The sequence below is a fragment of the Dromiciops gliroides genome, chromosome 3 (genome assembly GCF_019393635.1).
Source record: "Dromiciops gliroides isolate mDroGli1 chromosome 3, mDroGli1.pri, whole genome shotgun sequence".
NCBI lineage: Eukaryota > Metazoa > Chordata > Mammalia > Microbiotheria > Microbiotheriidae > Dromiciops > Dromiciops gliroides.
In genome coordinates, this window is record NC_057863.1 from 549,895,439 (window position 1) to 549,907,749 (window position 12,311).

Consider the following 12,311-nt stretch of genomic DNA (forward strand, 5'->3'; position numbering starts at 1 on the left):
TAAATCCATATGAGACTTGGATTATGGGAACTTATCATTTAAGACAATTAATTGCCTTTATTCTGAGTTATCAGATGCCAGTTGGCCAAGATGCCATCCAATCACAAGAGGAATACATGCAAGAGCAGACACTGAACTGTCACATGAGGGGAGACATGCATGAAGTCAAGGTATGGCCGAGGGAACGGCTTTTGACAAATGTTGAGGTTGGATTCTCTTGGTTTAATATTTATTCTCTTTTTCCCCACATATTGTACAGATGGCTGGAAGTATTCCTCCCACCCATCTCACTTCTACTAACCTGGCTTCTATGCTCCCTCCTATATGCCTGATGCCATGGACATCTCAATCCCATGCATCTGATTAAGTCTGACTCAGTTTCTTCCAATATGTTTGGTGGCATGGACATATATTCCATCCACCTATTTTAAGCCTGGCATACTGTATGGGCAGTACATATCGCTCAAGTGTGGGAATGCTCATATCCCATCATTTCTCTGTTCTTTTATGGTAACCCCCATAATTATCTCAGGTGTCATGATAAATACAGTGTTGAATTTGGCCTTGACACCTGTTACCAATTATATAGATTTTTTAATTTCTCATAATGGCATGAGGAAATTAGGCAGATGATGCAAAAAGTGATGAAACAAAGATAAAAAATTATTTTTAATAATTAATATCGCAGCAATTGTCTTCTCAATTACCCTCCAAAGGGGGGGGACTATAGTAATATTATAACTTTAAAGAATGGTTCAATTTTTGTTTTATATATGTTTCATGGTAACAACTAAGATTCTGAATTCCCTTAGACATGTTTTTGAGAACTTCATTGTTTGATTTGATTATTGACAAAGCTATTTTAAAGTTGGGTTAAGCTCAATTTTGTAGGAAATTTTCCTGGCTGATTACCAGCATCCACACATCAACCCCTGAAAAGACTTCCATTCCACGACTACACTAGAGGACATCTGAGAAAAGACTTTCAGAGACTTTAAATGAACAGTTTTGATTTGTTCTTTTTGTTGGTTTTTTCTCTTTCTGTTATAATATACACCATCTGTAACATGTATTCTCTGCAGAGGCCCTCCCTTTGCAAGACTAATGTCAAAGCGTCGGTTCATGAGGACAAAAAAAAAATTGCCCCCTCTGGACAAAACTTTCCTCTCTTCCTTTTCTATATTGTTGTTCACATATTATTAGTTAGCAATAGTTAGCATATTGTTTTTTACTGTTCCGTCAAGGAAACATTTTGTTTCTTGAGGAACAACAGGGGGGGACTGTAACGATTGGAATAACGCCACCTGCTGGATACTTACTGTAGAGGAGTTCTGCCCATGAAGGGAAGGTCTTTGAGGGCAAGACCAGGAGTCAGGAAGTGACGCGGCTAGTGGGAGGAGGAAGGAAGAGACTGGGCGCTCAGTCTCACTCTCTTTCCTCTGGACTCTGGCGGAGAGCGGAGCTAGAAAATGTGCTCTCCCTTTAATAGATAGGAAGCTAGGCCTTCTCTCTCTCTTTACCAAATTCTTATTCTCCTTAATAAATGCTTAAAAGTCTAACTCTTGCTAAAGCTTATAATTTATTGGCGACCACTCATTAGATATTTTAGACAGACTAGCTAGAATTTTAACCCTAACACTAGGCCAACTTACCTAACCTCTCTCAGATTCAGTTTTCCTCATCTATAAAAATGGGGATAATAACAGCATCCACCTCCCAGCAATGTTGTGAAGATCAAATGAGATGTCGATATGTAATATAGGTAAAGAGCAGCTAGGTAGTACAGTGGATAGAGCAACCGAGCCCGGAATCGGGAAGAACTGAGTTCACATCCAGCATCAGACACTTCCTAGCTGTGTGACCCTGGGCAAGTCACTTCACCCTGTTTGCCTCAGTTGCCTCATCTGTAAAATGAGCGGGAAAAAGAAATGGCAAGACCACTCCAGTGGCCTTTGCCAAGGACAGTCCAAATGGGAGCACAGAGAGTGCACACAACTGTAAAATGACTGAACAACAACAACAACACAGGTAATATGATTTATAAATCGTAAAGTACTGTCTAATTACCAGCTATTACTGGTGTTAGAAACACTTTATAAACCTTAAAACTCTATAAAAACATGAACCATTACAGAGAGGACCAGCTGTGGAAAATGGCCTGAAGGCAGATTTTCACTCAGTTACAGTTGGCAGTAACCCCCCCCCCCACCTCCCAAGGTACCTTTCAAATCAGTGATTCTGTGAATGTCTCCCCATCAGCCTACCAACTGAGCACACCTGAAGGAGCATACCTATCCAGGTAGTTTTACGATGTGGGGGTTCTTGTTTTCCCTCATGACCAGGATTTCATTAATAATTAGCTCCTTCTTGGGCTGCTGTTGTAAGATTCATCTGCTTGATGGCCACCTGTAGTCAGAGCACAGAGGAAAGGTCAAGGTCACTCTTAAGAGCCAGCAATGGGGACTCGAAGAAAAGCCAGCCCACTCATCAGCTGAGGAATCTGTGCTATTGTTCAGTGTGTCTGCCCAGTCAGACATCACAGCCAACCCAAAGGGCAGGAAGATGGCGCTTATTAGGATGCTGTAACATTGCCACCCTCCCTGCAAAACCAAGAACACGTCTTCTGTTCAGAGATTGGACCTCTCCTCCCAAGGTCCACCCATGGACTGGATGCCAAATATGAGGGCATTCTTGCAGTCTGATGGATAGAGGAGAAATGATGAGGTCAAAAGAGCTAGGTCCTGGTTCTGACATATCTGAGCTGCGTAGCCCAGAGCAAACCCCTGATCACCCTTAGCACGCTTAGTTCCCTCGCCTTTAAATTGACAGTGGGGATACTTGGATGACCTCTCTAAGGGGCCACCAACCTGAGAAGTCATCCCATGCCCTCATTTAACAAAGAAGGTAAACTAATTTTTGTCATTGGAACTGGAAAGATCAAATCTGAAGATTAACTCATAAGCTCCTCGAGGATAAAAAACAATGTCTTAAGGCAGCTCTCTTGGCATTTCCCATATTAAACCATGGGTCCTGTATATGACAGGTGTTTAATAAGGATTGTTGAAAAACGATCAAAATTGAATGCTGGAAAAGTTCAATGACCAAGCTTGACCCCAAAGAAAAGAAATGAGAAAGGACCACCCGACATTCTTGGAAAAGGACTTGGGGCTATGGCCGTGGAACTCTGTCTATAAGGTCAGGCTTTAAAAAAATGTGTTTAGTTTTGTCTTTTCTATTTTTAGAATTTCTTGTTCTAAGGGATGGCTCTCTGGGAGAAGGGAGAAGGATATACTGGGGGAATAAATAATGTAAAAGGGTCCAAGGCAATAACAACAACAAAATGATAATGAACAGAAAAAGTCTTAAAAATCATCTAGTCACTCTCTCTCCTCTCCCCATTGTCTACTCTCTCTCTCTCCCTCTCTCTTTCTCCCTCCCTCTTTTCTTCTCCCCCTCTCCTTTTTCTCCTTTCTCTCCCTCCCTCTCTTCTTCTCCCTCTCTTCCTCTCCCCTTTTCACTGTCTCCCTTTCTTTCTCCTTCTCTTTCCTCTATTACCCCCTGAAGAGAAACTGAGGACAAAAGAGGGTGACCTGCCCAGATCGCAAAGCTAATAAGTGGTAAATCTGGGGGATCTTGAATTGAGGCTTGTATAGAGGCAGCTAGTAGGAGATATAATGCTAGGCCTGGAGTCAGGAAGCTCAAATCTAGCCTCATACACTTACTAGCTGGGTTACCTTGGGCTAGTCACTTAACCTCTATCTTCCTCTGTTTCCTCAACTGTAAAATGGGGGTCACAATAACACTTACTTCCCAGGGCTGTGAGAGAATCGAATGAGATATTTTAAAAATGCTTAGCACGTAGTACACATTTTTTTTTCCTTTCCTTGGAGCCAATCTGGGTTAAGTGGACTTTCCCAGGGTCACATAGCTACTATGTCTCTGAGGCCAGATGTAGGTCTCCTGACTCCAGGCCAGTGCTCTATCCACTGCCACTGCCTTAGCCATCCCACACATGGTAGACATTTTTTTTTTTTACATATAAGGGTATTTTATTTTTTCCGTTACATGTAAAGATAGTTCTCAACTTTTGTTATACAAGCTTTACAATTTCAGATTTTTCTCCCTCCTCCCCTCCCTCCCCCTCCCCTAGACAGTAGGTAATCTGATGTAGGTTATATCTATATATCTATATCTATATAACTTACAGTATATATATATACACACACATATATATACACATATAACATTATCCTATTTCTGCATTAATCCTGTTACAAGAGAAAAAATCGGAGCAGTGATGCAAAACCTCAAAATAGAAACAAAAAACAGCACCCAAAACAAAAGAAATAGTATGGTTCAATCAGCATCTATACTCCACAGTTCTTTTTTTTTTTTTTTCCCTTGGATTTGGAGATCCTCTTCTATCATGAGTTCCCTGGAACTCTTCTGTACCATTGCATTGGTGAGAAGAATATAGTCCATCACAGTAAGGTCAACACTCAATGTGATGATACTGTGTACAATGTTCTTCTGGTTCTGCTCATCTCACTCATCATCAGCTCATGTAAGACCCCTCTAGGTTTCTCTGAACTCCTCCTGCTCATCATTTCTTACAGCACAATAGTATTCCATTGTATTCATATACCACAACTTGTCCAGGCCATTCCCCAATTGATGGGCACCCCCCTCAACTTCCAATTCCTTGCTACCACGTAAAGAGCAGCTATGAATATTTTTGTACATGTGGGGTCCCTTTCCCCCTTCCATGATTTCTTTGGGAAAAAGACCTAAAAGTGGAATGCTGGGTCAAAGGGTATGCACAGCTTTATCGCCCGTTGGGCATAATTCCAAATTGCTCTCCAGAATGGTTGGATCAGTTCACAGCTCCACCAACAATGCATTAGTGTTTCCAATTTTCCCACAGCTTCTCCACATTTATTATCTTCCTTTTTTTGTCATTTTAAGCCAATCTGATAGGTGTCAGGTGGTACCTCAGAGTTGTTTTAATTTGCATCACTCTAATCATTAGAGATTTAGAGCATTTTTCATATGGGAATAGATAGCGTTGGTTTCTTCATCAGAAAACTGCCTGTTCATATCCTTTGACCATTTCTCAACTGGGGAATGACTTGGGTTCTTATAAATTTGATTTAATTCCCTATAGATTTTAGAGATGAGGCCTTTATCAGAAGTACTGGCCTCAAAAATTGTTTTCCCACTTTCTGCCTCCCTTCTAATTTTGGATGCATTGCTTCTGTTTTGTACAAAAATTTTTAATTTAATATAATCAAAATCATCCATTTTGCATTTTATAAATATACTCTATCTCTTGTTTGGTCAAAAACTGTTTTCCTTTCCAAAGATCTGATAGGGTACACTTTCCTTTTCTCTCCTAATTTACCTATGGTATCACCTCTTATGTCTAAATCATGTATCCATTTTGACCTTATTTTAGTATAGAGGGTCAGATGTTGGTCTATGCCTAATTTCTGCCATACTATCTTCCAGTTTTCCCCAGCAGTTTTTGTCAAATACTGAGTTCCTATCCAGAAGCTGGAGTCTTTGGGTTTATCAAACACTACATTACTAGTGTCATTACTACTGCATTTCCTGAGCCTAGCCTATTCCATTGATCTACCACTCTATTTTTTAGCCAGTACAGATAGTTTTGATGACTGCCGCTTTATAGTAAAGCTCCAGGTTTGGTACCCGCTAACCCACCTCTTCCTGTGAATTTTTTTTCATTATTTCCCTGGATATTCTCGATTTTTTGTTTTTCCAGATGAATTTTGTTATTATTTTTCTAGCTGTATAAAATAATTTTTAGGTAGTCTGATTGGTATGGCACTGAATAAGTAAATTAATTTAGGCAGTATTGTCATTTTTACTATATTAGCTCTGCCTATCCATGAGCAATTGATATCTTTCCAATTATTTAGATCTGATTTGATTTGTGTGAAGAGTGTTTGGTAGTTGTGTTCATAGAGTTCCTGGGTTTGTCTTGGCAAGTAGACTCACAAGTATTTTTATATTATCTAGCCGTTACTTTAAATGGAATTTCTCTTTCTATCTCTTGCTGCTGGATTTTGTTGGTCATGTATAGAAATGCTGATGATTTATGTGGATTTATTTTATATCCTGCTACACATGGTAGACATTTAATCCTTCCTTTCTTCCCTCCACTCTAAGATCAATGAACAATGTACTTTCTGCATGCTGAACTCTGAAATGCAATGATGTGTCCATGCCTTAGCCCCCCTGCTAGACTGAAAGCTGCCTGAGGGCAGACATAAACCTTATTCATCTTGTAACGTAGCACCCAACACAGAGGCTTGTTGAACTGCACACTACTGGGAAATCTGCCAAACCTTCATCTGATCAGGTCTCCATTCTGAAAAATCTTTCCATAAATGTCCACTATGGACACGACACTTCATAGGGAGAAACATGGGTTCCTAGGTTTAGGCAGGTAGATGAAGTAGAGCGCTGCAACTTGGACTTAGGAAACCTGAGTTCAAATTCCAGCTTCAGGTACTTCCCAGCTATGTGACTGTGTAAAATTACTTAACCATTGTGCGCCTCAGTTTCCTCACCTAAAAAAGGGATAATACTAGCACCTCCATCCCAGGGTGGTGATGAGGAATCAAATGAGATACCATTAGTACAGTTCTTTGTAAACACTAAAGTGCTGGATAAATACATACCTACAATGTTGTTACTGCTTTTTTTTTTTTTTGCAGGGGCAATGGGGGGTTAAGTGACTTGCCAGGGTCACACAGCTAGTAAGTGTCAAGTGTCTGAGGCCAAATTTGAACTCAGGTCCTCCTGAATCCAGGGCCGGTGCTTTATCCACTGCTCCACCTAGCTGCCCATGTTATTGCTTTTAATAAATTTTATGCTATCATTATATTATCATTAATGGGAAGAGAAAGACTACCCTATCTGAAGTTCTGATGATGCCTCTCCCTGTTCCTGTGTGACCCTGGCAGATTGGTTTCATCATCACCAAAATGAGGAAAGGCAATTAGACCTGATGACATCCGAGACGCCTCACCAGCCTTACATCTATAATCTCTTGTTGCTAAGAAAAGAACCCTACGGTGCCTGTGGTTTCTTCCTCCGATGACATCCAATAGCTTCGTGCCTCCAGATCAACCCTGGGGGCATTGTGCTCCCATCCATTATCAGAACAACAAATGCCCGTGTGCTGACAGTTCGAATCAAAGACCCATAAGCCTCGATGCCAGAGAGCAGCCCTTCCTGGAAGCTGCATTAGCCCTTCTAATGGGACAACTTCCATTCACAGGTTCTGACCCCAACAATACAGGGCCAACATGACAGCACCTTCTCTCCCTCGTTCCCACAGAACAGGGGCTCTAGGGCCTTCCAGGAACCCCAGGTCGGGAGCTGCTCTCCGACAAGACCCAGGGAACACGGTTCAGGGGACCAAAGAGTCCTGATTGATTCCCCAGTGCTTTTAAGGTTTGTTTAGAATATATCAGGTCTTTTAAAATGAGGACAGTTGGAGGCATCTAGGTGGCACAGTGGACTAAAGCACTGGCCCTGGATTCAAGAGGACCTGAGTTCAAATCCAGCCTCAGACACTTGATCCTAGCTGTGTGACCTGGGCATATAACTTAACCCTCACTGCCTTTTTTTTTTTTTAAAGAAAAAATGAGGACGGTTTTATTCCTTTTGGCATTCCCAGCCCCTAATATAGTCCCCGGTACAGAATAGGCATTTAAATAAATGCCGGTTGGTTGACTATTTATGTTCTCTCACAATCCCCATTTTACAGATGAAGAAATTGAGACTCAGAAATGGAAAATACCAAAGATCACATAGCTAGTGAATAGTAGGACCAGATCTCTTGACTCCTGTCCTGCACAATTAGCTCACTGAATAAAATGGGTTCAAAAAAAATCAGAGAACTTAAAATGAACTAATCTTAAAGACTGATCCTAACCTTTCTCACTTAGAGGATTAAATATAAACTATAATCCTTGTCTTTTAAGCTCTTAAGGCTTTCTGTGCTCTGCTGTCCCTTGGACAGCTCAGTGGCAAAGTGCTGGGCCTGGAATCAGGAAGACCCATCTTCATGAGTTCAAATTTGGCCTCAGACATTGATCTGGACAAGTCAGTTTACCCTGTTTGCCTCAGTTTCTTCATCTATAAAATGAGCTGAAGAAGGAAATCACAAACTACTCCAGTATCTCCACCAAAAAACTTCCAATGAGGTCATGAATTGTCAGACACGCCTGAAAAATGACAACAACAAAAACTGTCCCTTCACCATATTCTGCTCAGTTCCTCACATGTTATCCCTTTGAGATATTCCACATACTCATCTATTCATTATTCTCTGAAACTCAGCAATCCTTCTACCACTTCCATGTTCTTTGCATAGCTTATTCCTCATGTCCAGACTCCTGACTCATACTTCCCTTTAGAGAAGGGAATTTTTAGCCTGGAGTTCATGATTTTTTTTTAATTGTTTGGTAACTGGATTTCTTTTTTTTTTAATTAATAAAGTATTTTATTTTTTTTTCCATTACATGTAAAGATAGTTCTCAACCTTTGTTTATACAAGCTTTACAATTTCAGATTTTTCTCCCTCCCCCCTCCCCTAGACAGCAGGTAATCTGATATAGGTTTTATATATATATATATATATATATATATATATATATATACACACACATAATAACATTAATCCTATTTCTGCATTAGTCATGTTATAAGAGAAAAAAAATCAGAGCAATGATGGAAAACCTCAAAATAGAAAAAAACCCAACAGCATCAAAAACAAAAGAAATAGTATGGTTCATTTAGCATCTATACTCTGCAGTTCTTTTTTTTTTCCCCTGGATTTGGAGATCCTCTTCCATCATGAGTTCCCTGGAACTCTTCTGTGCCATTGCATTGGTGAGAAGAATATAGTCCATCACAGTAGATCAACACTCAATGTTGATGTTACTGTGTACAATGTTCTTCTAGTTCTGCTCATCTCACTCATCATCAGCAGTAACTGGATTTCAATAAAATTAATTTCCCTTGGAAAGCTACATATTTTATTTTATGCATTTGAAAATATTATTCTGGGGCAGTTAGGTGGCACAGTGGATAGAGCACCAGCCCTGGATTCAGGAGGACCTGAGTTCAAATCCAGCCTCAGACACTTGATACTTACTAGCTGTGTGACCCTGGACAAGTCACTTAACCCCAACTGCCTCACCAAAAAAAAAATTATTCTGAAAAGGAGCCCAATGGATTCACCAGACTACCAAGGCAGGAGGGTGGGGAGAGTATCCAGTAACATTTTTTAAAAGTTAGAAACCCTTCAACTAGAGAATCCCTGGCTTCCTCAAAAGCTTAGTTCATGCTTCTTGTCGTTCACTCGTTTCTGACTCTTCATGCCCCATGGACCATAGCACACCATTATTGGCCATGGGATTTTCCTGGCAAAGATACTGGAATGATTTGCCATTTCCTTCCCCAATGGATTAAGGCAAATAGAAGTTAAGTGATTTGTCCTGGGTCATGCAGCTAATAAGTGACTGAGGCTGGATTTAAGCTCAGGTTTTCCTGACTCCAAGCCCAGCACTCTATCCACTGCATGCACCAGCTCCTAAAGGTAGACTTTCTAGATTCCCTTAGGCATTGTTCTCTCTCTCTTCAAATAATCATGTATTTACTTGTCCATTCCTTGTTGTATCCACCCCAATAGAATGAAAGTTCCTTGAGCAAAAGGACAATTTTTAAAACTTTGTCTTTGTATCCTTGGTGTCTAGCAAGGTACCTTGCACACAGTACGTGCCTAATAAATGTATGTTTGCTCAGGCTGAACGGGAAGAGACTATACAACATAGAATATGTGGGCTAGAATGGACCTCAAAAATTACATACCCAAGGGGGGCAGCTAGGTGGCGCAGTGGAAAGATCACTGGTCTTGGATTCAGGAGGACCTGAGTTCAAATCTGGCCTCAGACACTTGACACTTACTAGCTGTGTGACCCTAGGCAAGTCACTTAACCCTCATTGCCATGCCCCCCCCAAAAAAAAGCTAAAAAAAAATTACATACCCAAAGGATGCTGGAATTTAGAATAATAAAATCTAAACACAGCATTACAAGTTCACCATCGTGTTCCTGCAGCCTTCTTACCCTGAATGAGCCCATTACCCCTCCAAGCTTCTCAAGCTGTGGCCCTTTCTTCTGATTTGCTGTTCCCTTCCAGAGCCTCTATTTTAAAGGAGGGTCCCAGGGCCAGACACGTTCATGCCTTCATTTCTCTCTGGATCCTGCTCCAGTCTCTCCAGACTTTTCCCACCATGACCCACCAGAGCCACCTTTTTCCACCATGGCCCATCACCAAGCACCCTTCCTCTCCCAACCCAATTCAGCTTCCCCCCTTAGAATCTAAGCTCTTGTGGGCAGGGACTGCCTTTCTTTTATTTCTACTTGTATCCCTAGCACTTAACACAGTGTCTGGCATTTAGTAAGTGCTTAATGAATGTTTGCTGACAACTATATCTGGAAAGGACCTTACAAAGCACTTAATCCAACTTCTTCATTTTACAATTAAGGGGACCAGGGGGCAGCTAGGTGGCACAGTGGATAAGCACCGGCCCTGGAATCAGTACCTGAGTTCAAATCTGGCCTCAGACACTTGACACTTACTAGCTGTGTGACCCTGGGCAAGTCACTTAACCCCCATTGCCCCGCAAACAAAACAAAACAAAACAAAACAAAACAAAACAAAACAAAACAAGGGAACCAGTGGAAAGTGACTTGTCCAAGATCCCATGGTAAACTTGCCTCCTTTACCTATTTACCTGTGGTTAGGATGCAGACATGAAGAAATGCTTTTACCCCTCTCCATAGAATTTGTCCTCACTACAATACAAATTTTGCTATAGGAAAAAAATGTTTTGAGTAAGTAATAATACAATTCCACCAACCAGGGTTATGGTGCCAAAGATGAGATTTAAAAAAAAGACAAAAACCAGTAGAGTCTCAAAAACAGTTGTCAATGATTGATACTCACCTCTTGTCCAGTGGCTACATCCATTGCTGTGTACACTGTGCCCGAAGCTCTGTAAGTGAACCAGAGAGAGAAAGAGAGAGAGAGAGAGAGAGAGAGAGAGAGGTATTTAATACAGGCAAGATCACTTATTGACCTTAACTCCAAATTCATGCTTCTTCAAAACATTACCGCTCAGACCTTTAGCTAGGAATGGGCTTATATTAGGTGAGATATTTCAAGATTTCCCAGATTTAGATTCCAAATTTTTTTAAATCAAGTGCAAATTAAAACCAAAAACGCTAGGATCATCCTTAGGTCAGGAATTGGGAAGAATTGGCAGGTTCAGATATGGTTGAGGTCAGGAGTTCTTAACCTTTTTCTTAGACTAATGTTTTAAAATGCATAAAAGAAATAAATTGTATTGAAATAGGTATCAATTTTTTTTTAAAGCAAGTTCACAGGCTCCAAGCTATGAAACTCCCTCTGATTTAGATAGATATTGGTAGATGTTTGGTCATACCTGTCATTTCACTGGTACAAAAAACTCCCCTGATAAGAGTAAGAGCTAGAATTCCAATAGTACTTCAAGGTTTTTGTTGTTGTTCAGTTGTTTCTATTGTGTCCTACTCTTCCTGACTCCCTTGGGGTTTTCTTGACAGATAATGGATTGGTTTTCCATTGTCTTCTCCTGCTCATTTGACAGATGAGGAAACTGAGGCAAACAGGGTGAAGTCATTTGCCCAGGGTCATATACCTAGTGTCTGAGGCTGGATTTGAATTCAGGTTTTCCTGACTCCAGGTCTGAGACCCTATCCACAGCACCACCTAAGTGCCCTACTTTAAGGTTTACAAAACATTTAATGAATAGTATCTCCTAGCCTCACAACAACCCTGAGAGGTGGGTGTGCTAATTATCCCCATCTTACAAATACAGAAACTGATGTAGAGATTCAGTGACTTGATCAGAGTCACAGACCTAGAAATTGAATGAGATTGGCTTTGAACTCAGGTCTTCTTGAACCCAGGTCCAGTGATCGATCCACTGGGCTACCTAGATGCCTATACCTCCCAGTGAAGAAACTCCCTTTACCAATGCAAATAAATAACTGATCCACAGCTCATAGTCTTAAGGAGTTGTCTGGGGCACCGACAGCTAAGGAACTTCCCCATTGTCACATAATCAGGTATAATTTGAACCCAGACCTTCCTGACTCCAATAGCCACTATGCAGGGTCTACTTCCATTATACACAATAAGTGACATATATGTATGTGTGTGTGTGTGTG

At 40.8% G+C, this 12,311-nt stretch overlaps 1 protein-coding gene across 1 annotated transcript in view; it reads right to left on the reverse strand.

Moving 5' to 3' along the window:
- PAK1 (p21 (RAC1) activated kinase 1) overlaps window positions 1-12,311 on the reverse strand; it is a 121,364-nt gene that overhangs the window by 17,924 nt on the left and 91,129 nt on the right. The window contains 4 exon segments of the mRNA XM_043993208.1: window positions 2,292-2,305; window positions 2,307-2,384; window positions 2,386-2,406; window positions 11,047-11,095. Of these exon segments, the coding sequence (XP_043849143.1) occupies window positions 2,292-2,305; window positions 2,307-2,384; window positions 2,386-2,406; window positions 11,047-11,095 (162 nt within the window).